This window comes from Crocodylus siamensis, chromosome 7 (assembly GCF_052110815.1).
Source record: "Crocodylus siamensis isolate JL-2025a chromosome 7, ASM5211081v1, whole genome shotgun sequence".
Lineage (NCBI taxonomy): Eukaryota > Metazoa > Chordata > Crocodylia > Crocodylidae > Crocodylus > Crocodylus siamensis.
In genome coordinates this window covers 500,490-523,030 of record NC_143401.1, presented here as the reverse complement: position 1 = coordinate 523,030, position 22,541 = coordinate 500,490, and the positions used below count along the sequence as shown (strand labels likewise).

The 22,541-nt window shown below is 56.1% G+C and overlaps 1 protein-coding gene across 4 annotated transcripts in view; it reads left to right on the top strand.

Annotated features, from left to right (window-relative positions):
• The window catches only part of GRIK3 (glutamate ionotropic receptor kainate type subunit 3), a 168,152-nt gene that overhangs the window by 108,888 nt on the left and 36,723 nt on the right, over positions 1-22,541 (top strand). For all 4 annotated transcript variants that reach the window (XM_090056718.1, XM_090056715.1, XM_090056717.1 and 1 more), the window contains exons 9-10: positions 6,949-7,062; positions 12,545-12,748. In XM_090056718.1, coding sequence (XP_089912844.1) covers positions 6,949-7,062; positions 12,545-12,748 — 318 coding nt within the window. The remainder of the gene's footprint in view (positions 1-6,948; positions 7,063-12,544; positions 12,749-22,541) is intronic.

The window sequence follows — 22,541 nt, the reverse complement described above, 5'->3', positions numbered from 1 at the left end:
CCTGTCCTAATGCTCTTCCGCCCGGGATGTCCCAGTTATTTGCCTTGTAAACAGCTACCGCATCATAGACGGTGCTTGGTGGAGCAGAAGCGGAAGAAGGAACTTTGCTAGCAGTCATTCGGCCGTTTCTTTCCATGCTCACCGGAGGTGGGGAAAGCAAAACAGCTCTGTCCCCGCTCCATGCCATGGAGATGGTGTGTAAAGTGCTCCACGGTCTTCCCCGAGGCGGCAGCAGCAGCAGCATCACCCCTCATGCTGTGATCTCCTGCCATGAGAACTGCCCGAGGCCTGGAGATGTCAGCAGCCCAGGTTCTGGAGGAGATGACGTAAAGCCCTTGGCACGGCTTTACGAGCACTCGTGGTGCTCGGGCCAGGTGCCGGACGACTGGAAGGTAGCCAACGTGTCCCCATCTTCAAAAAAGGGAGGAGGGAGGCCAGTTAGTCTTACCTCTATCCTTGGGAAACTCTTTGAGAAGATCCTCAAGGAGCACATCTGCGATGGGCCGGCTTCAGGGAGGATGCTCAAGGGCAACCAGCACGGTTTCATTAGGGGCAGGCCATGTCAGGCAACCCGATTGCCTTTTATGATCAGGTCACAAAGGCAATGGATGCAGGTGTCGCTGTGGATGTAGTCTTTCTGGACTTCAGCAAGGCCTTTGACACCGTCTCCCACCCCATCCTCGTTAAAAAACTAGGCGACTGTGGCATTGATGCCTCCACAGTCCAGTGGATTGCAGATTGGCTCAAGGGTCGCACTCAGAGGGTGGTGGTGGAGGTCATATTCGACCTGGGGGGAGGTGGGCAGCGGAGTCCCCCAGGGCTCGGTCCTTGGGCCCACACTGTTCAATCTCTTCATCAGTGATTTGGACGAGGGGGTGAAATGCAACCTGTTTAAATTCACTGATGATACCAAAATTCGGGGTGAGGTGGGCACACTAGTAGGGAGGGAAAGATTGCAGCAAGATCTGGATAGGTTGCAGGGGTGGGCTGACATAAATGGGATGCGTTTCAATACTGACAAGTGCAGGGTGCTGCACGTGGGCAGTAGTAACCAGCAACACACTTATAAGATGGGAAACTCCCTTCTTGAGAGCACGGAGGCAGAAAGGGATCTGGGAGTCATTATTGACTCCAAGATGAACATGGGCCGACAATGCGAGGTCACGGTTGGCAGGGCTAACCGCACCTTGTCGTGCATCCACAGATGCATCTCGAGCAGGTCCAAGGAGGCGATCCTCCCCCTCTGTGCGGCACTGGTCAGGCCGCAGCTGGAGCACTGCGTCCAGTTCTGGGCGCCGCACTTCAAGAGGGATGTGGACAGCATGGAGAGGGTCCAGAGGAGGCCACTCCCATGGTCGGGGGGCAGCAGGGCAGGCCCTACGAGGAGAGGCTGCGGGACCTGAACCTGTTCAGCCTTCACAAGAGCAGGCTGAGGGGGGACCTGGGGACCGTCTGTAAACTCACGAGGGGGAACCAGAAGGGTTTGGGAGAGACTTTGCTTCCCCGAGCACCCTCTGGCATGACAAGGAATAACGGCCACAAGTTGTTGGAGAGGAGGTTTAGATTAGACATCCGAAGGCGCGACTTCATGGTCAGGGCGGCTAGGATCGGGAACCAACTTCCAAGGGAAGTGGTGCTGGCTCCTACCCTGGGGGTCTGTAAGAGGAGGCTGGATGCCTCCCTGGCTGGAGTCATTTGAGTCCAGTCTTTTCTCCCGCCCAGGCGGGGGGTTGGACTTGAAGAGCTACAAGGTCCCTCCCGACCCCACTTCTGTGATTCTGTGATATATTTTTGCCTGGTTTTTGCTCTTGGAAGGGCAGGAAAGGAAGGGAGAACAGGCAGGAGGATTTCCTGGCCTCATGCTGCACAGGCAGAAGTCTGGAAGAAACGGGGCAGCACAAACTAGCAGAGTCCCCTCCGGGCACAGGAGCATGCGACCAAGGGGCAGGAGTGACCCTCGGGTGCTAATTCCTGTATCAGGACCTGCTTCTCAAAACAAAAAAATAATAATAAAATAAAGAGTGATATGCAAAGCGCTGCAGCTCCTAAGGCACCAGGCTCAAGGTGAGGTTGAATCATTTGGCAGACAGCACAGAGCAGTAAGTCACCACCAGCGAAACAGAAATATCTGCGCCATGGAGAGCTGATACCCAGGGCCATGAGCTTCCATGTGCTCTCGCAGATAATGGCACGTGCAAGCGTGTCTACTGTGCAGATAAAGGAGCCAACAGATTCAGGGATCAGGGACACACAGGGCCCGGCTCGCTGGTGCAGCTGGGTCCGTAGGGAGAACCAGGAGCATCGTCTCCCACTGTCCAGCGAGCAAGCCTGGGTCAGCGTCTCCCTGCTCTCCCACAAGCTCCTGCTGCTCATGGCAGGGCCATTGCAGGCAGGTCTGTCGGTGGAAGTCGCTTCATGGCTTGCGAGTCACTCTCCAGAGCGGAGTCTATTCGCTGAGGCTCCCAGGTGCGGTTCAGCCGCTACGGATCTCGTGACCTTTGGATGTGAAGACTGGCTGTGAACACAGCAAGAAATGCAAGCTGGGAGCCGAGCAAGGGAGCCTTCAATTAAATGCAAGCAAGCCATTGCAAGGTGCACAGCTGACTTTCCTGGCGAAGACAGCAGGATTAATCAAACAGGGCTCGCCGGACAGGTAGCTCGCTCCTGAGCCAGCATTTCCATCACGGTCCTGGGCAGGAACAGGCTGGTTGCAAGGGGCAGCAGCTCGCGGGGGAGCCACGAGGCAGCTGGAGCCTGCCTTTCTTCCTCTTCAAAGCAAGGCATCGCCTTGCTCCCATACACTGCAGCTCTCCGCGCACGGTGTTGTCTGCAAGGGCAACATTGACCTGTTTAGGGCCTGTTTTTTATGCCGGGTGCAGACTAGAGAAAGAGTCCCTTTAAAAAACATGAAAATCATTGGCCTTCCTCTCAGCAGAGTTGTCCCTGCTGGGCCCCTTTTCACCAGGGCTGGGCAAGACTCTTTTCTCTGCTTTCCAGCTGGGGCTTTCTGGTACTTGGAAAGCAACATCTGCAGGCTGGCAAAGCAGAGCACGAGCAGCTGAGGAGCTGTTCCTGAGCCTGAGACGTAGGCGGAGATGGGCAGAGCCCTGGAGAGTGCAGCGCTTCCCAGTTGCACAGCTCTGCTGAGCATCGGTGCCCTGGAAGATGGGCTGGAGCGCACCCCCCGCAAGCTGGCAGATGAGACCACGCTGGGGGAGTAGTAGATATGCTGGAGGGTAGGGCTAGGATTGAGGGAGACCTAGGCAAATCGGACCAAAAGGAATCCCATGAGGTTCAATAAAGAGAAGTGCAAAGTCCTGCACCGGGGAGGGAGCAATCCCCTGCACCGGTACAGGCCAGGGGTGATGGGCTGGGCAACAGCTCTGCAGAAAAGGACCTGGGGGGACAGGGGACAAGAAGCTGGACAGGAGCCAGCAGTGTGCCCTTGGTGCCAAGAAGGCGACCGGCATCCGGGGCTGCGTTGGGAGGAGCGTTGCCGGCAGATCGAGGGCAGCGATTCTTCTGCACCGGGGAGGCCACATCTGGAGTCCTGCATCCAGCTGTGGGCCCCCACTACAGAAAGGATGTGAACACTTTGGAGAGAGTCTGGCGGCGGGCAAACATAGTTGGGAGCTGGGGGACATGGAGGTTTTGAAGCCCCAAGTAGACAAAGCCTTGGCTGGGATGATGTAGTTGGGGCTGGTCCTGCTTGGAGCAGGGGGTTGGACTAGATGTGACTCCCGAGCTCCCTTCCACCCTCATTTCTATGACTGCATGATGCTGAATGCCTTCTGCTATTCACTGCCTGCCCACTTCCTACTCTGAGCTCGGCCAGGGCTCACTCCAAACCCAAGCTGCCCATTGCTTCAGCATCCGTGACGCTCACTGCTGCCTGCTCTGCCAGGGCACCGTGGTCCTGATGTGCCAGTGACATTGGTGTCCTCCAAGCCCATCAGCATGAACTTCACACTTAAATGCTATCAGAGTTTTTGAAAACATCCTCCCCGAAATCCACAACTGCATTGTGGCAGGGGCCTTCTCAGGCTCTTCCTTAACTTGGGCTGCATGGACTGGGAAGGTCTGCAGAGACCTCCTGATGAGCCCAGCTGAGTTTAACCCAATGCTTCCCTGGTGAGAGCTGCTGACGTTTAGTTTTGGGGGTGCATTGCTCTGCTCAACTAGTCAGAAGCCAGGGCGGGGGGTTTGGAGGACTGCTCTCTGGATTTCTAGTAACGCACTTGGAGGCTGATGCTTTGCAAACCCAGTAGAAGAAACGACTGCTGCATGCAGCGGGCTGGCTGGTGGAACGATAGCTAGCTATTGCAATGATATTTTAAGATTCAGATTCACTTGGTATCCAAGACACCTGCCACTTTTGCCTATCAGTCAAGCTAATACTTCTCAGGTGCATAGAAGAAGTGCATTTATTACCCTTGTGCGTCGCGTAAAGCCCATAGGATGTTGCCAAGCCCTGATGCATATTCCACAAGGTTGTTCAGCTTTTGTGTTTAATCTCCAGCCGTTCCAGAGATTTCAGAGTTCTCCCTGCTTTTTGCAAAGCTTTTTGTCAACTGGAGAGAGGTTTTAAAGTATCGATGTCAAATCTCTGTTGACACAGAGTTTCTGTCAATAGCTAATCTGGAATAATGAAACGCCAAACGGCAAACGAATCCCAATGTGTACTTTGCATTATGTATAATAGCTTATATTTATTGAGCTTCAGGATTGTGAGGCTTGATCCTTCTACCTCCTGGATGTTCAGAGGATTATAGGAGTGTTAACCAAACATAATTACACGTCGTTTGACTATCTGACTTACACAGTTCTCTTAATGGGATATTTACATTTTGTTTTCACTTCTTTTTATTTTTAAATTGATTAATTCAGCCTTGATTTCCACATATTTCATTTTCTTGAGGGAAACTTAGCACAGGGCTCTGAGCTGAGTGTGTGGCACTGCCAAAAGCCCTTTGGTAGCTTCCTTCTCCTCCTGAATGTCCACACCAGCCGTCTCTGAACATCCCAGCACCCGTGTGATCGAAGCGGGGGACAGTGGACGAGTGCCCGGGGTCCTTCAGATACTCGGGGCTTCTTGCCGAGTGCTTGGAAACTCTTCTAGAATTTATGGAGTTTTTGCAACCAGCATTTTTCATTGCAAAATCTCTTTTTCAGTGCAGTAACACCAAGGCTGTCTCTGTGGGCCGCTTGAGCAATTGGAGCGTTTGAACAAAAGAGAGAAGTAAATAAATCTATGGACTTTCCTCCTGGCGGGATTGATCATGCTATTTGGGGAAAGCAAAGAGCATGCTCAAGTCCGGGGGGCACCCTGGGCTCTCTGTCTTTCGAGGTCCCCATCTCCCCCTCCAGCCTTGTCACTCAGTCGACCGGCGTCGGCTGCGGGTCCCATTGTCTCGCCTCTTGCTGGGAGCACCGCCGCCCAGGAAGGGGCCGTGCCAGACAGCGAGCGCCAGGAGGTGGGAGCTTGGGCTCTCCAGGGTTGGGAGGTTGAGGTGTTTGGCACATCTGAGGTGTCTTGGGAGCAGGGCAATGAGAGAGCAGATCCCCCCGACGGAGCGCGGACGCGGACGTGCTGGGCTCAGACACCGCAACTGAGGACGTTTTGCTTCTTGGTCCTCGTGTCAAACTGTGTGCTCTGTGCTGTTGATTTTGATCCCGTTTCCAGCACTGTTTCTAGTAATGGGCACTATTCTGCCCTTCCTCTGTACTGAGGATGCCTCCTGACTTCCTTGCACCAGCACTTTTCAATGCCTGGTCTAATGCATGGCTCCTCCATCTGAACTCGTAATGGCCCACGTGGCACCAGGCCTTGTCCTTCACCAAGGGCTGCCTAGATGAGATCTACCATAGTTGCTTTGCCAAGGAAACCAGTTATCTTATCAAGGAAACCAGTTCCTCCAAAATTTGTTCTCAAGTCTTGCAGCTATTGAGCTCAGACTAATGAGCCTGTAGTTGCCTGGATCATTTTGTCTTTACCTTCTTAAATATAGAGAGCAGGTTTAGCATCCTGTAGTCATGGAGCAGGCTAGATAGGTGCATTTGAAAGCCTGTTGATAGATTAGAGATGCTAGAAGGAAAACCCTGGGGAATACTGCCTGTGACACAGGGACCACTAGCACATTGGCTGTGCAAGCTCTGATCACCCGGGCAAGCCAGCTTGCTGTCACCGCCTGCTCAAGATTTGTTACCAACACTGGTACCAATTGTTATGGTGGATTTCAGGGTATGCACGCTCGTCGACTAACAAATTGCCTGAATCTATCAAGTCCTTAATGGGTCTGACAGTGCAAAACTGCCACACAGGATGAGTTCTTGTTTGTGGTGTAATTGCAGCATTGTTCCTGTCCTCGTCGATGGCTCTGTCACACTTGAGTGATTTCGAGGTGGCTCTTGTGAAGGCACGACTGGCTCGCTGGGGATCTCCCTAAGTCCCATCCCACCCCATGCCCACATTCATTCAGCCCTTTCTCACGCTGTGGGCTGACCTGAGCTTGTTGCTGCCCCTGTCGTACGCTGGGCGCCTGCGGGGATGATCAGGCACCCTGGGCTTCCTCCGCCAATTAGTCCTGCATTGTTCTGCTCGGCAGTGAAAGACGCAGGGAAGGCAATCGCACAAAGCGACAAGTCTTAGCCCAGCTTCTTGGAGAATGCAGCTGGTGTCTGTCTTTGGCAAGGCATTGGACAGCACAGGGGCCTGCCTGGCTACCTAGGGCCTAAAAGGGCCTCAGGGAGAGCTGCCTGGGGGCTTGGAGGGTTTGGGGGATCTTTTTCTTAATTGCCTTATTTCTTTGGAAACTTCTCAGGGACAGCGGGTGGCTTTCCAAAGCCGAAGCCCCACCAACCCCTTGTTCAGGGGAAGATAGAAATAGATCCTCGAGGACCGAATGACGCTCCCTGCCCCTAGTAATGTGTTTCCATGCTTGTTTCCAGGTTGGCGTGTGGAACCCGTCCGAGGGCTTGAACATCACAGAGATCGCCAAGGGACAAGGGCCCAACGTCACCGACTCCCTGACCAACCGGTCTCTCATTGTCACCACCATCCTGGTAAGAAGGCTTTTGTCCTCGCCCATACAGAAATAGCTGGAAAAGGTTGACTCTTTGGAGGCCGCAGCCTCTCCCTGAGCTCCCACCTCGTGTTTGGGAGCCCCGCTCCCTGCCGAGCGCGCGGGGCTGTTGTCAGAGGAGCGCGGCAAGAACCAGCAGCTGCCCACAGCTGCGTGCGGGGTCCCAGAGCTGTGCCCCGCGCTGGGAGTAGCAAGCACAGCGCACAAGGCAGACGGTGCGATGCAGTACCGCTCCAGACGCTGCCAGCCTGGGACTGATGGCTCATTAGCGGCGTCCAGGGAATCTCCGTTAACGAGAAAAGGCCACTCCCTGGCTGCCTGCGAGATGAGCCGTGGAAGCCCCTGGGTGCCTGCCTGGCAGGTGGCTCTGCTGCAAGGGGCGAGGAAAGGAAACTGGTGCAGAGGCAGCAACGGGGGAAGCCTGGGCTCCGTCGCTCCCCTCCCCGCCGGCTGGCCCAGACAGGGCCATTCCCAGGAGCTGCAGCCGGTCTCTTTAGACTTCAGGTTTGTGGCTTTGCAAATATGACGTGTGAAGGGAGGGATGCCAAGTGGCCCGGGGCTGGGAAGACGTCCCCCTTGCCTCATTCGCATACAGCCCCTTCCCCAAAGGGAGTCAGGGGCAGGAGGTCCTGTATGAGCGTAAGGGGCCCCCACGGGATCCACGGGCCGAGCGGGAGCGCGGGAGATGGGCGCAGCTGAGGGCGGTAGGGCCGAGACGGTCGCGGACGGGCGGCATCGTGGGCAAGGGGAGCGGGTCTGAGCACGACGTGTGTCTGTAGCAGGAGCCCTCCGCTTGCTTCCCTGAGACCCTCCTTCACCCCCCGTCATCGCGGGCGGCTAGACGGAGCGGGGCAAGAAGGGAACGAGAGGCCCCCGCCGCCCCGGCACTCCCTGGGGAGGTCTCCAGCCCGCGGTGGGAGCTCGTTCCCCCACTCTGCCCCACAGCGCCCAGCCAAGGGCCCACACCGGGCAGGTGTGCCCAAATGCAGTTGTGTCTCGTGCAACCGCCCCGGGCACGTCAGCTCTGACGGGAGCGCTGGTCCTCCTGACATGATGCTAAATGACCCGGCTGATGCACCTCCAGCCCACAGCCATGTCCAGACCCGTGCAATAAGGAGTGGGGCATAAGGGAGGAGTCGAGCGAGGGGAGGGAGCTTGGCATGGACAAAGCGCCGGCTGGGCTCAGGCACGTTCAATGCAAGTCTGCAAGGGCACCTGCAGCGAGCTGGCCTGCAGCCCCTCCTGCCTTTGCCACCCTCACAGACCACTACGCGCACGTGCCAAACTCCGGCGTGTTTCCGCACGATGCTGGTGCAAGCAGCCTGGAGCCGACCCCACTTCCATCAGCCGGGAGGCTGCTGCCGGCTCCTTCTGCACCTTTCCAGCCCTCTGCTTCAGCTGTGGGATCGTCATGCCAGGGTCTCCTCTTTGCGCCTCCAAGGCCCTGTGAGGGCTCATGGCCTGGGCTGCATGAGTGAATAGCAGGCGAGGCAATGTGGGGAGCAGGTGTTGTCTGCTTCAGATGGAAAGAGTCCCATCGCAGCAAAGAAAACCCCTACGAACACCAAGCACGTGCCTGGCCGGAGCGGCACTAAGGGCATAGCTTGTCCCTCTTAAGCATGTAGGTGAGAAACCAGCCAGAAGTCAGTGAACGACCCAGCAACCGGTCTCCTCCACTCCCAGCTGTCACGTGGTATTTTGTCCCTGCGCTCACTATCGGAGGCGATAGCAGGCATCAGATCAGAACTAAGTTTTGCCACATGCTTCATGAAGGTTGACAAAGCACCGGGGCCTGTATACGGCTGCGCTGCACGCGGGAGAGGCTGGGCGCCCGCAGGGAGCCAGAGAAGATGCTGCCGCGCCCGGGAGGAGGGACATGACAAGGGAGCGTGGACTCGCTCAGGGTCGGAGCAGAAGCTACGGTTTTTCGGATGGATTTGCATTCAGTGCCTTCAAGGAGCCTGCACTGAGACACGGAAAACTGCCTGACCTCGCAGGCCTCCAAGGTGGTCCCCGTGATCTAGTCCTGGTGTTTGCGAGATGGACAGACACACAGACCGACCATCGCAGAGGCGAACGCACACCGCCGCACTGGACCAAGCCTACACGACGTGAGATCCACGACATGGAAGGTACTGAGCTGCATGGACCGACGGTCTAGTTTAGCAGGATGAGTGTTTGGATGCTGGGTCAGTGGACGTCTGGAGTGACCGAGGACTTGATGCCTGAAATAAAACCACCACCTGCCCCATGGAAACGTGGCACAGCTGCCCCATCTCCTCTGGCTTCATCAACCAGCAATGGTGACCCCTCCTGTATAGCTCTGCTCAGACTTGAATAACTAGACCGCTGCAAGCCAGGACGGAGGTGCGAGGCAGAGCAATGGAGCCAGAGGGAGACGTGCCCAGCACCCGCCTGCACAAGGTCTCCTTCCAGCCAGCAATTTAGTCCCTTGATTCAAGGAGCAATGTGTTCAGGTGCAAATGATACCATGTAGAAAGAGCTAATCACCGCCTACTAATTGCTCAGCTCCTTGTGCCTGTGTGTGGGCACGCATGGCTGGCTAAAGACCACAATTGCCTGCAGTTTCATTGCCTTCAGGAGCGAGCGCCTGCTGGAATCCGAGTTCTGCAGTAATTGCATTTTCATACACTGGATGCTAAGATGTAAAATACAACCTTAAACTTTATTGGCATTTGTCACTGATGGTAGGAGAGCCAGAGGAGGAACCTTGAAAGCAAAAGCACAAAAGGTTATTTTTTTCCCCCTGCTTTTGCTCATATTGCAGTGACTTGTTGCAAGAGAAATATTGCCCCAGCAGCCAGCACCGCTCTCCCCAAGCAATATGAGAACTGTGAAGTTATGAAATTGAGGGCACCTTCACTGCGAAATCGATTAGCAAACCGAGAGAGCTTGTGAATTGGATGTCTGGCCATTTTCAGTAATAAATTGTGAAATAGTCCGTGAATAAGTGGTTCGCAGAGTTCAGAATTACCCCCTAGGAAATGCAGGAGACCTGGAGATACATTACCGAGGCGAGCGGCGTGCTAATGCTCAGTGCTTCGGCTCTTAAATATGTATGTAATCCCTACAGCAGTTCCCAAAATTAACAGTACTTTATGGCTGCTCCGGTGTTGGCATCCAGTCCAGAGAAACAGTCAATGCGTGAACAGGGACGAACGGCGAGGAGGAGGAGGTGGAAAGCCAAGGAGTTTGACGGGGCTGCCCCAGCGACATTGGCATGATCCTGTCCACCTGGCTTGTAATCCTGCGCATCCAGACTCCCGGCCCCCGTGCTCGGGCTTCCTCACTGCTGCGCACGACAAGCGCAGGGCTCTGCCCCGGGATCATCGCGGTGACGGCAGGAGGGATCCGCTTGCTTGACCTAACCCCAGAAGCCAAGTCGGGCACCCGCAATATTCACGTGAAGTCGTGGATCTTGGACTCCTGTCGCGAGGCGGATGAAAGACACCGGCGACTGCGACGCCCTCATCTTGCAAAGGGCTGTAGCATCCTTTCCCCAAGGGCAGCCTCCCCCGCCCTCTTCTCCCCCTGCTCAACGCTGTGCCTTGACTTTCTCCGCTTTGTGGGTCCCAAGCCCTTGCGGTCCCTCCCGGGCCTGCTTTTCGACGGCTCTGAGCCCCGTTTCTGCTCAGCTGCAGAAGAGGAGGCAGGTGGTGGAAAAGGCCACGCCGGGGGCAGTTGTTCCCATGCTGGAGCTGCAGTCCTGCCTTCCAGCCCCAGCTGGAGGGGACCCTGCAGCGCCGGGTGCTGCACACACACCAGAGAAGAAAGAGCTGGGAGCCCACGCTTAGGACAAGCCCCACAAGGTGGCTGCAATGGAGGGGAGCACAAAGCAGCCGGGGATGATTAGCAGCTGTGCTTCAGTGCCTATCGGTGTTAGACAGGCAGCCGGGGGTCATCGGGGCCACTTTGCAGGCAGGCCATGAATCAAAGCCGGGGTGCGAAGGACAATAGTACTGAACAACCCCCAGGGTGTTTGCTTGTTGCACCTGGAAAGGCTTTTCAGAGCAAACTAGCAGCTTGTTCTGGATTCAGCCGGAGATGGCTTGCCAGCCCGACACCTCCGAGCCCTTCCAGGCTTTCAAGCTGGGCATCTTTGCAGAAGAAAGGCTTAATCTCTCTGAGCATTAGCAGAGGCACAATTGCGGGGGCCCAGAGGAGCACAGTCCCCCCGGGTGCTTGGGACCATCCCTCGTCCCTGTGTCGAAGCTGCTCTGCTTTCCGGCACTGCCTGCAGCCTTCCACTGAATAAAGGCAGTGCTTTGCTGCAGATGCTTGGGCCTGCCGCGGCTTTTCTAACATGCAAAGTGTTGAGAGCAGATGAGAAAGGGGAGAGGAAGCCCCCAGACATCTGGCGTTTGCCTGTGGCTGGGGGTGCCTGAGCTTCCACCCCCCGGCCCATCTCCTGCTGCCCGGGGCCGTTGGCTTGAGGCACTCCAAGGATTGCTCTTTGTGGCTGCTACATACCCCTGGGCCACGTCTGAGCTGCCCGCAGCGCAACACGAGGGGGGTAGAGGTGGCCCAGACCATCAGAGCAGCCTCCAGGCTGCTTTAGTGCATGCCAGCTGCCTCAGGCCCCCGAGGCTGCCCAGGTGAGATGGCTGGCACAGAAGGACCCCGGTGCACTCACAGGCGTGCCCTCGGGGCCAAGGTGGGGGCACAGTGCTTTGCTGAGAGGAAAGCTGCTCTGCCGTTCAGTCTGGCTGGCAACACGGCCTCAGTAGGGCTGAGCCCGGGACAGGATGTTCCTTGGACATTGGGGTGACTGTGGGAGCCCCTGCCCGTCCCACGCCCTGTCCCACAGATGCAGATGTGGGCTCTCAGGGGTGCCCAGGGTGACAGACGCTGGCATGTTGCAAAGGTAAGGGATCAAGATACGGTCTGCTCTCCTGACCTGCCTCTGGCCAGCAGCAGACCCCCACTCCCACCCCCGACCTCATCTTGTATGCATGCCCTTGCCCTCAGCGTGCATGCATGCAAGACGGCTTTGGTCCCTGGGCCAGCCCTCACCGAGCTCCACTCCCTGATGCTTTACCTCAGCCACCGACCATTCCCCTCCTCTCCTCAGGCTCGGCGAGTCCACATTAGGGTGGCCACAAATTGGTTTGGCTGCACGTCCAGTACAGGGGATACGGAGTTGAAGTCCACCCATGCCCCGCATATGGGCCCCTTGTTTTAATTTGCAGAGTGTGCAATGGCTTCTGTCTCCTCCTGAAGTTTTACTGAGTGGGAAACAGTTGGCTGCTCTGAAGAGACAAAAATGTGGGGGTAAATGAGGTTGCTAATTAGGTGCAAAGTGAATCCAGCCCTGCCTGGACACTCTGCATCATGCTGCCCAGAGCTGCCCCAGCCCTGGCCACCTGCTTTTGTTGCTGGCAAGGCCTGGGCGGCCGGCCCCTGATGCCAGCGCCTGGTTTTGCTCTCTCGTGCCCATGCAGGAGGAGCCCTTCGTCATGTTCAGGAAGTCGGACACGGCCCTTTTTGGGGTAGATCGGTTCGAAGGTTACTGCATCGACCTGCTGAGGGAGCTGGCCAACATCCTGGGCTTCACCTACGACATCCGGCTCGTGGAGGACGGGAAGTACGGGGCGCAGGACGAGAAGGGCCAGTGGAACGGCATGGTCAGGGAGCTCATCGACCACGTAAGTACGGCGCGCCTGCGCGTGCTCGTGGCCCCTTGCTGGGGTACCGCCGGGCCTCTCGGGAAGCCTGAGGCCAGCGCGTGCCCCCGTGCAGGGCCGGACACCTAGAGCAGGATGGCACCCCCTCCCCCTGCCCCTGCTGCCCAGCCCACCTCCGCTCGGTCTCCCCTGTGCAAGACAAATGCACCTGCCCAGGGCCGGGGGCTGGCTCGGACCCATGCAGGATTTCATTGCACAAAGCAGGATGCATCGATTCCAGCAGAAATGTCTTTGCTTGGGGGGGTGTAGGCAGAGAGATGCTGTTCCCCAGGGGCTGGCGTCCCAGCTCTGCTTGCCGGGCTCTGGCCACTGCAACAGGGTGCCCGTGGGGGTGCGTGCAGTGGGAAGGGGCTTGCCCAGAGCATGGCTGTGCGTCCGCGCTCACTGGGCAACACCGTGGCCCGCCAGGGTTGTTTCTCACCAGCAGCGGGTAGGAACAGGGGTCTGGATGGAGGGTGGCAAGCAGCTCACGTGGACTCTGCCCACTGACTTGCACCAAACAGCGCCCAGAGAGACGAGGAGACTTTTGGTTGATGGGTCACACTGTTGAATGCAATCCCGGAGCCAAGTCTTTCCTCTGTCTGCCCACACCAGCCCCATGGCCTTCCCATGGTGCTGCCTGCATGGGTGCGGGGGCAGGACAAATCGTATGGACCCTGCGTTTCTCTCATTGCAACGAATGGGAAGAGAAGCATCGTGCTCAGCGCACGGGCAGCGTGGCGCCTGGGGGCTTTGCCTGTGAGCGGAGAACTTGCTGCTGGGAGCGACCAAGGAAGGAAAGGACTGGCACGTGTAAGTCCCTCCCCAGGATGACTGCAAGGTGTGCTGCAGCTGGGAGAGGACAGATGCAATCATAGGATGCATTCGGGGAGGTATTTCCAGCGGAGGTGGAGAAGGATGGATGCGGCGCTGGCAAGATCTCTTTGCAATGACCATGCACAGGGCAGACCGGCCTCTTCCAGAGAGATGAATTCCAGCTGGAAGCTCCTACACCGTCTTTTTACCCTTCACTACATTGCCAGAGCCCACTGCCTGCGGCAAACATACCGTCAGGCATGCCAGGAGGAGGAGGGTCCGCCCGGCCCGCTTTAATGTGTGATTATAGCTTCACCGCTGTCCTCACTGCTTTTCCCCGTCCCGCACGCCTGTCACTCACGCTGCGTGACAGCCTTCCTGGTGCAGCGGCTGGTAGTTGGAAAGTCTCCGTTGATCGGAGATCCTAGAGAAGAGCCCCACGATGCATGTTAACCACCGTGGCTCTGTGGTCGCCAGGCTTCCTACAAAGGCCTTTCCCGTGCCTGAGATGAAGGATTTCTGCAGGAAAGGGAAGATGAAGAAGCGTGTGCACGTGTGTGCATGCAGTGCAGTAGGCAGGGAAAGGATGAACTAAAAGGCATGAGTTAGATCTTGCCTGTGTAGAGATCAGCAACATCACGCTGCCCCTTCCAGGGGATCGGCAGACGTTACACTCAGCGCCGTGGCTCCGTTCCAGCCCTGGTAATTGCCGTTCGGAGCTGGGCTTCCCCCACCTCCTCTCCTAAATGGCCACGGCTGGTTTCTGAGCGCTTCCCCGTGTTTTCCGGCTGGCAGCCCAAAGTCTCCAGGGAGTGGTGAGAACTTCGACTGGGATTTTCATCGAGACCAGAGTTTTAAGGGTATTAATGTGCCTGGCTCTGGCTGATTCCCGTAGGCGTTAGGTGTGTGCCTGCCTTTGCAAACTCCAACTCTTAATTTCCTCATTTGTCTTAAAATTCATCACTTAAATTTTTCCTTCAACTCCTCCAGACATCCCAGCCGGTCTCCAGCACTCTCCTCCCTGCCCCTTGGTCCGAGCATATTCAGAAAATGCCTGCAGCAAGCACCCCGGTGGGAAGCCTAGAGCCACGATGTCCTGGCCTGGCTCCGGTGAGCCTTGCTGCAAAGCAGGGTGCAGCGGGGTGCTTGCCCCAAGCGTCCGTGTTTAACACCCGTGGCATTGACGGTGAGCACAGAACTGCGACTCCCCCGGCCGTGCAAGTGCCACGGTTGTTTCTCGGCAGCGTCACAGCCTCGGCTCGGAGAGGCTCGGAGAGGCTTGCAGAATTGCTGCTGATAATACACAGCCCTTTGCTGGCAGCTCCAGTCCCAGGATTTCTAAGTGCTTTTGTCATCTCTCATCCCTGCACCGCTGGAAGATGCCTCCCGAGTTGTTACCCGGAGTTTGCAGGCAGGGCAAGCGACTGTCCCCGGAGGGGCAGGAACAGGACAGGAGCAGAGGCGGGCCTGGGCCAGGCGGCCAGTTCTCGGCTCAGGGCGCTGCCGTCTGTGCCGGAGACTCCGGTGCACGGCTTGGCGCTGCGGGGCCGTGCAAGACCCCCCCGCTGGCACTTCCTCGGGGGACGAGAAGAAGGGACGGTGGCACCGCCCCGGGTAAGGCTCCAGGCAGGCGACAGAGACAGACAGAGCCATAAATAATAGGGAGATGCAAGGGAAAGGACTGGGGGTGGATTGGTAGCACAGCTGCCTGTCCGTCTATCACACAAGCTTAGCAAGGGAAGGGCTTTCCGTCGTTTTTCCAGCAGAGCATCCTTCCTCTCACGAGCACTTCCCAGCGGGCCCTGCAGAGAGTGCTTTCCGCCACGTTCATGTGCAGCTGAAAATGTTTAAATCCCTTAAATTGGCACCGCTGTTTTGGCTACTCCGAAGCAGGAGATACTTGTCATTTGTGAAATCATCATTAACCTTGTTCAACACCCCCGGGTCCATGAGCGGGGGCAGCTTCAGCACGCAGGCTGGGAGGTGCTGCCCGGCACGGACCTCGGGCTTCGTCTCAGGACCCCCTCTCACGGCAAGCAGCCGGGACCCTTCGGTGGAGCCTTGTGCAGGGGTCAGCTCCTTTATTTTGTAAGGGCAGCCGGTTTCCTCAAAGGGCTTGGCTCAGGGAAAGGACAAGGGACCCCCCTGCCTCCCTCCGTCTCCCCAAACAGAGCAGCTGCGCTCTTGCTTTTGCATCCCTTGCCAAGAGCATGGTAAACACGGGGACCCTCCAGCAGCTTCGCTCCCGCAGCGTCTGCAGCCTCCACTCCTGCCGGAGGTCACGCAGCTTCCCGAGGAGACGCTTTGCTTCCAGCTCGTCCCGTGACCCTGCAGCTGCCTCGGACAGCCCCGTTGCTCCGGGAGGTCACACCCAGAATCAGGCCTCCGGGAGAGGAGATGAGGACAAATGGACCTGTCTGCTTGCAGCGAGGCAAGCAGCCCCGGCTTTTTAGCAACACAGCGATTTTGCGGTCATTATCCCATTCAAGTGATTCAACCTCCTAGACCACCTCTAAAGGTCCTGGCTCCAATACGAAACCATTGCCTAAGCAGAATGAGGCCAAAGGAAAAAAAAGCCAAAAAAAGCTAACAAAACCCCCAAATCCCAAGCCGCTCCGTGTAGCAGCTGTGTTGCTGTGATGGGAAAGTATTTGCTGGGTGACTCATTCCAGTAAATTAGCCACACTGTGAATAGATAATGGACCATTGTCTTAGATCACAGGTCTGGACGTCGGGAGATCTGGGATCTGTTCCTGCATCCACTTCACGTGCCCTCTATGACCTTGGAGAGAGGCTGCCCATATCTCTGTGCTGCACTTTTCCCATCGGCAAGTGGAGAGGATGAGGATTTTCTGCTTGAAAAAAGGTAACATGGGGCTCCATCTGCATTTGTGGAAAGCTCCGTGTTCCTGCAATGAAGGGCCCTGGAGAAGTGGAAGGGAAGGCAAAGCAATGCAATGCCAGCTGCAGGGTAGCGTGTGACATCTCAGTTTACGTGGCGGCCAAGGTCTGTTGCAAGCTCCTTGGGATCACATCTGTTCCTGTGTTTCTGCTTCCAGTGAAATTCAAGGAGCAGAAAAAATACACCTCAGAGGTCTGGGCTGTTTCCCCACAGGGCTAATGCTTTGCTAGGTCACACGTTCCTTTCTGCACCAGCCATCTCTGTTACAAAGGCCTGGCTTTAGCAGGGAAACTAAAACCTTGTTTTTGTTTGATCTGGAAAGATAGGATGGGAGAAAAAGCCAGGGAACAAATGACAGTGCTCTGGCTTCCTGGCTACCCCCAGCTCCTGGTGCTTGCTGCGGCTCTTTCAGCCCATCCTTCCTAGTCTAGGATATCTCTCCTGGCAGCCCTGTCTCCTTCACGCACTCAGCAGAGCTGCCTCTGCCCTGGGGATGCAATGCACTCTGCTGAACAGCTGTTCGGAGGTTGTGGGATTACACGCGCTCCTTGAGAAGGTCGGGGCTGGAGTGGGAGGCCTTGATAATGGACCAGAATTTGAATATGGAGCATATTGAGATGCAGAACAAAGTGTCACTGGAAGATGCCCATAAATAAACTGCAGCTTGGTACACTGCCTTCAGACTTCCCAAAGCAGATTCTGGTAGCTGTTTAGTGTGTATACACACACACACACAATTTTTGAAAAATAAAAATAATTAATATAGTGAAAAATAATTGATGACATGAATAAATGAAAAATAATAATAAATTAAAAATAATTAATATATTAATTACACACATATAGGCACATACTAGTATATAGTGTATATACAGTAGTATATATAGTGTGTGTGTGTATATATGTATGTGTGTGTATGTGTCTGTATACACGCACACACATACTATATATATATATATATATATGCATGCTAGTATCTGCTAAACTATATATATTCACCAAAATGATCTGGAGATACTTTCCCTATGTGCATGGCTCCCAGGGGTGGGCTGGTGGGTCTCAGGGCAGAGCGCCGTGCTAGCAGAGTGTGTCAGCACACTCCTGCAGTTGACCAGTTTCTGGTTTGTAAGGAGGAACACTGCCCCAGGGACAGACTGTGTACTACCACCTCCCTGTGCAGCAGTAGTAAGCTATTTTCCTCCCATGTGCAATATATATTACGCTTCTGTGCTATCAGAAGGGGGGCACTCTCCCCCAAGACCTTCACTTTCAAGGGCCACATCCAGTGGAGTAAATCCAGTCACTCCATTGAAGTGACCAGTGTCACAGGGATGTGACTGTAGGAGCTCGGGTACTACTGAGGACTGCTTTGAGAACTCGCCCCCCGGGACGGGCCAGCCGCTCCTTTCTTCCACCACCCCATGCATGGTGTGCGGCATGGATGAGATGCACTGAATCAAGGGAAATCATTCAATTCGCAGCCTTCCAGAAAGCGTGCTAGAGCGGTGTGGCTGTGGCAGCCTCCCTTGCTCACAGCATGGCGGGTGCAATGCGCGGTCTCCGTTGCAGGGCATGTGCTGAAGCAGGGCCCGCGGCTTCCCAGCAGGCAGAGGCACACGTCAGCGAGATCCTTCTGGGTGCTGCCCTGGAAGGCCTTGTGGTCGCGCTGGACTGGATTGAGCCATGCCTCTGATCTAAGAACCGCTGCCAACATCCTCTGCGTCTGCCCTAGTGCTGCCCAACGTGCTTTTGCTTTCTGTGCCTGCTGGATGCCTATCTGCACCATCCTGGCCGAGCCCCCAGATGCAGTGTGCTCGGGGGGGTTGCAAGGGACAGGCTTTGAGCCCAAGAGCTGGTAGCCAACGAAGCCAGTTGGCTGCCCCCGTGGAAGCTCACTTCTGTTTGCACCTGTGAGGGGCCAGCGGTTCGCGCGTGCAGCATCTGTACTGCAGACACAACCAAAACTCCCTTCAAAGAGTCAGGCAGACCGGGGCGGCTGGCAGGGGGTCAGGCCCAAAGGAGACAGCTGCCTCATAACGGGGCCACCTCGCTTGTGGTGCCCTGGCAGACATTCCCGGGCTCCGACCCACCGTTCTCATCGTGCCTGGCTCCCGTAAGCCTGCAAAGCAAAGCGGTGTGGAAGGAGGAAAGGAGCCTGTTGATGCTTTTACCTGTATAAAAATAGTCCTGACTTGTCCATTAAAAGGCTACATTACCATATGCTCCCCCCACAGCGTATCAGTCCAATGACTGGATGGACCACGGTGGCAGATCCTAAGCGGCAGTCAGCCCGCTCTGACGTGCAAGCCTCACACAAGGGTTTGCATCAGCAGCGATGCCTTTCAAGGCACCACGGGCCCTCCCATCTGCTGCTCTGTGCCCTTGGGACTCGCAGGTTGCTGCCTGGACCGTGGGAAAAGTCATGTCCTGGAAGTCTACAGGCCATCGGGGTGTGAGGGGAGGGAGGTGGAAAGACCACTGGAAGCTGCATTCCTGTTCCCCTGGTGTGAGGAGAAGCCCTCAGCTGTTGTCCGTGTCCCGCGCTGCCCTGAGCTCCCTCCCTGGATGCGGGGCTGCGATCCTGACACACTGAAAGGGACTTCGCTGAGCTGCACTGCAAGAAAAGGCTGCTTGGTTGTGGGGCACAGGGGCCCATCAGGCACATACCTCCCTGTGGCTGCTCCTTTTTCACGGATGTTAAAGACTGTGAAACCTTCCTTTGCTAAAGCCGGAGGTAAAAAGGCTGCCAGGACAGCAGCAATGGCATTTCTTGAGCTAGGACCAGTCTGGCTGCACACTTTTAAAACACGCCGTTTTCACTTGCACGTGACCACGGTCATTTGTCAAGCAGTTGGAACATTTCAGCTATAAAAGGGCACGTCGAGGTAGAGGCAGAGCAACACCCTGGGCGCCCGGGGAGCTGCAACATGTGGGGACAACGGAGATTTCTGGCTGCTGCTGTCACGATTGCACCATGGCAGCAGCAGCAGCATTTCTTTCCACCCCTCCCTATGTTGGTGCTTGGGAGAGCTGCCCTGTCACCCTGCCTTCATTGCACTGCTGTGTAGAGCTGGATCTAGGCTGTGCAATAGGCTCATTTATGTTTGCTTGTTGTAGTTGAAATACTAAGTGGCTTGACCAAAGGTGCACAGCAGCTTTGTGGCAGAGACAGGGAATGGATGGAGGTGTCCCGGCACCCAGACCCTGCCCTGTATCATGTAGCTTCCTCTCAGGTCCTGTATTTTCCCACTGCTGTGTTCATCATCAGCACGTGAAACAATTTCCTCAAGGCAGGAGGGCATTGCAGGATGATACAGGAGACCCCGTTAACCGTGATTGGCTATACTAGATAAATCCATTCATCCTGGCATGATGCCATTATGATTAGGGTCACAACCGTCCATCGCTTAGTGCAGCTCTACAATCATTCATCTCCTCTCCGGCGCGGGAGAAGCAGCAGCGCCACGCTTCGGCTTTGCAATATCAGACTGACGACGATAACGCCCCGCGCATGCAATTAGGAGATGTCGGCACGCCCCCCCAGGTGCTGCATGCTTGACGCCTAGGATAAACGGAGGACAGATTGTCACTCCCAGATGAGAAGTGAGGTGCTTCCACAGCCTTGCCGCTTGCAGTGATGATCGTGGGCGTTAGCTCACTTGATCCCGTGCTACTATTAAGGATGGAGAAAGACACAGAGAAGGTCTCCTGTCTCCTGGGCGCCCCGGCTCACTGGACCTGGTGCGTGTCTGTACAGAGCCATGTCTGTGCGGGACAGGCCACATCCAACCCTTCGCGATGCAGCAGGGCACCTCTCTGACGGTGCTCAGCCCAGCGCCCTGCTCCTGGAGTGCGCCAGCGCGCGGTTTCACGGTTGCTGTATCAGCTGCAGAGATGGCCCGGGTTTTTAAGTCGAACGTGGGCGCCTGAATCATTGTGAAATATCAGCATTGTTTCCACGTCATGGGATCCACCCAGCTACCGAACAGTGCCGTTGTCTTGGCAGCCTTAAGCTAGATAGTAGGAGAAGGGACGGAGGGCTTGGAGCAAAGGGGCACAGCTGCTGGTATCTGGGAAGTTTCCCCAAGTTTTAGCCGCAGCATCCACAGCTCTTCATTGCCCTGTAACAGGCCCAGCTAGGTGTTGTCTTGGAGTGATTTGTTAACTATCACACGGCCCTGTGCAAAGCCACTGTTTATTTTATCTGCAAGTCGTTACGTTTTATAGAAGTGTTTATGTAAGACATTAAAAAAGGAGAAGTGAAGCCATTTCATTGTGCCCAGCTGGGGCTTTCCATCCACAGAGAGGCCTGTGGGGAAGGAGCCTCCATTGACTGGTATTTTTGCACAGGGGGGAGATTAGATGCACTCCGAACTGGATTAGAAAAGCCTTGCAATGGGAGAGGGAGCTCCTTTGAAACTGCACACGAGGAAGCCCCCGTTGAGACCACCCGGTTCAGAAATTTGACGTGCAGCCAACCCCCTGGCCACCTCGAGCATCTGCCCCTCGTGGGTGCAGCTTGGAGCACCTGGGTCAAAGCATGAAATCGCAGGATCCTGTGAGCTGCTGAGTGCACGGGCTAGTGATACGCACCCGGTGCAGACGGCTTGCAGCCTGTGCAGTTCGAGGGAGCGCCGCAGGCTGCCCACAGACAGCTGAAGCAGCGGTGCCTGCACTCGGGTTTCGCCCCCCTCCCGGACTGAATTTCACACTTCGTTAGACACGAGGCTACAGTGGTTGCAATGGCTGTTTAGTGTCTGGAATGACCAAGACGGATGGGAGCTGCTGATGCAAGGCACCGGGAGCTGCCTTGGACGTGTCAGCAGCGGGCGGGGGGAGCAGGTGGTGCTTTGCCGGGGAGGACATCGGAGAAGCGAGCGCAGCGCGCTGTCACAGTGACCTTCCGCCTGGGCTGCAAAGGGCGTCCAAGGAGAGGACCCGCAGCCCAGGGGAGGGAGGGCAAGGTGGGCCCGAGTGCTGAGCTCGCCTGGCTGCGCGGCTCTGAACGAGGGGCTCTGACCCCCGTGGCAGCAAATCTGAGCATGCACCGGCCCAGATGTCCTATAATGCCAGGTATTTTGAGGCTGTAATGCAGCATCACTGCAGCGCCACGGGGCAGGAATCTGGCGGTTCACTCTCCAATCTCTTACTGCTCGTTTTGCCAGAGTTGGGCGTAATCCCCCCACCCGGTCCTTCGTGACCCAGGCAGAGCTGCCCATCGGGGTGGCGTGAAACAGCCCTGGGGGCACTGGGTCCCTTCCCCGTGGACCGGGCTCTGTCGGTCCCCAGCCCAGCACAGCCCAGCAGCTGCCCACCAGAGAAGCCAGGCTGGGAAAGGCCTTTGGAGACCGAACGGCCCTCACGCAGTCATGCTGGGCAGGCCTGGTGCGTGCGGATGGGGATGGGGATGGGGATGGGGATGGGGCAGAAGCTCCGTCTGGTTAAACTAGGCACCCCCTGGGCCTGCCCGTTGCCTTCACCAGCCCTGCACTAAAAGTTACAACAAATGCAATTAAACCCCCGTTGCGCATTGGTGCTGTGTAAAATTTCATTTACCAACTCAAGCTATAAGAGAAACCGGCATCCTAAAGTCTCGTGAGGAACAGGCTCTTCGGACCTGCACCCAGAGGAAGGGTGTGCTGGAGGTTTCTAAGCACGTGTGCACACAAGCAAAGCCGCTCCTGGGCTGAGGCTATACGTGACGAAGCGTATTTCCGTTCAGTCTGAAATTCCACGTGGGAATTCGGATGGCATGAGAAATCACAGTGTTGCTAATGGAAATCCCTGACGATGGGTAAGCACGGAGAAGACATAATATCTGTCCTGGGGGACAATTTATGACAGCTGATTTAACGCTTTCACAATAAATGGACATTTATTGACAGTAAATGATGGTGGAATTGCATAGCGCAGCCACGTGGCCCCGTTCTGAGTAATGCTCCTGTGCTGGGCGGCCGTTTGTTTCAAGTGCCTCTTAGCCTGGCATTCATTTGCAAGCTATCGCCCCAGGAAGGGAAGAAAGTAATGCGCTCGGTTCGGAGGTGCATTTTGTATTCT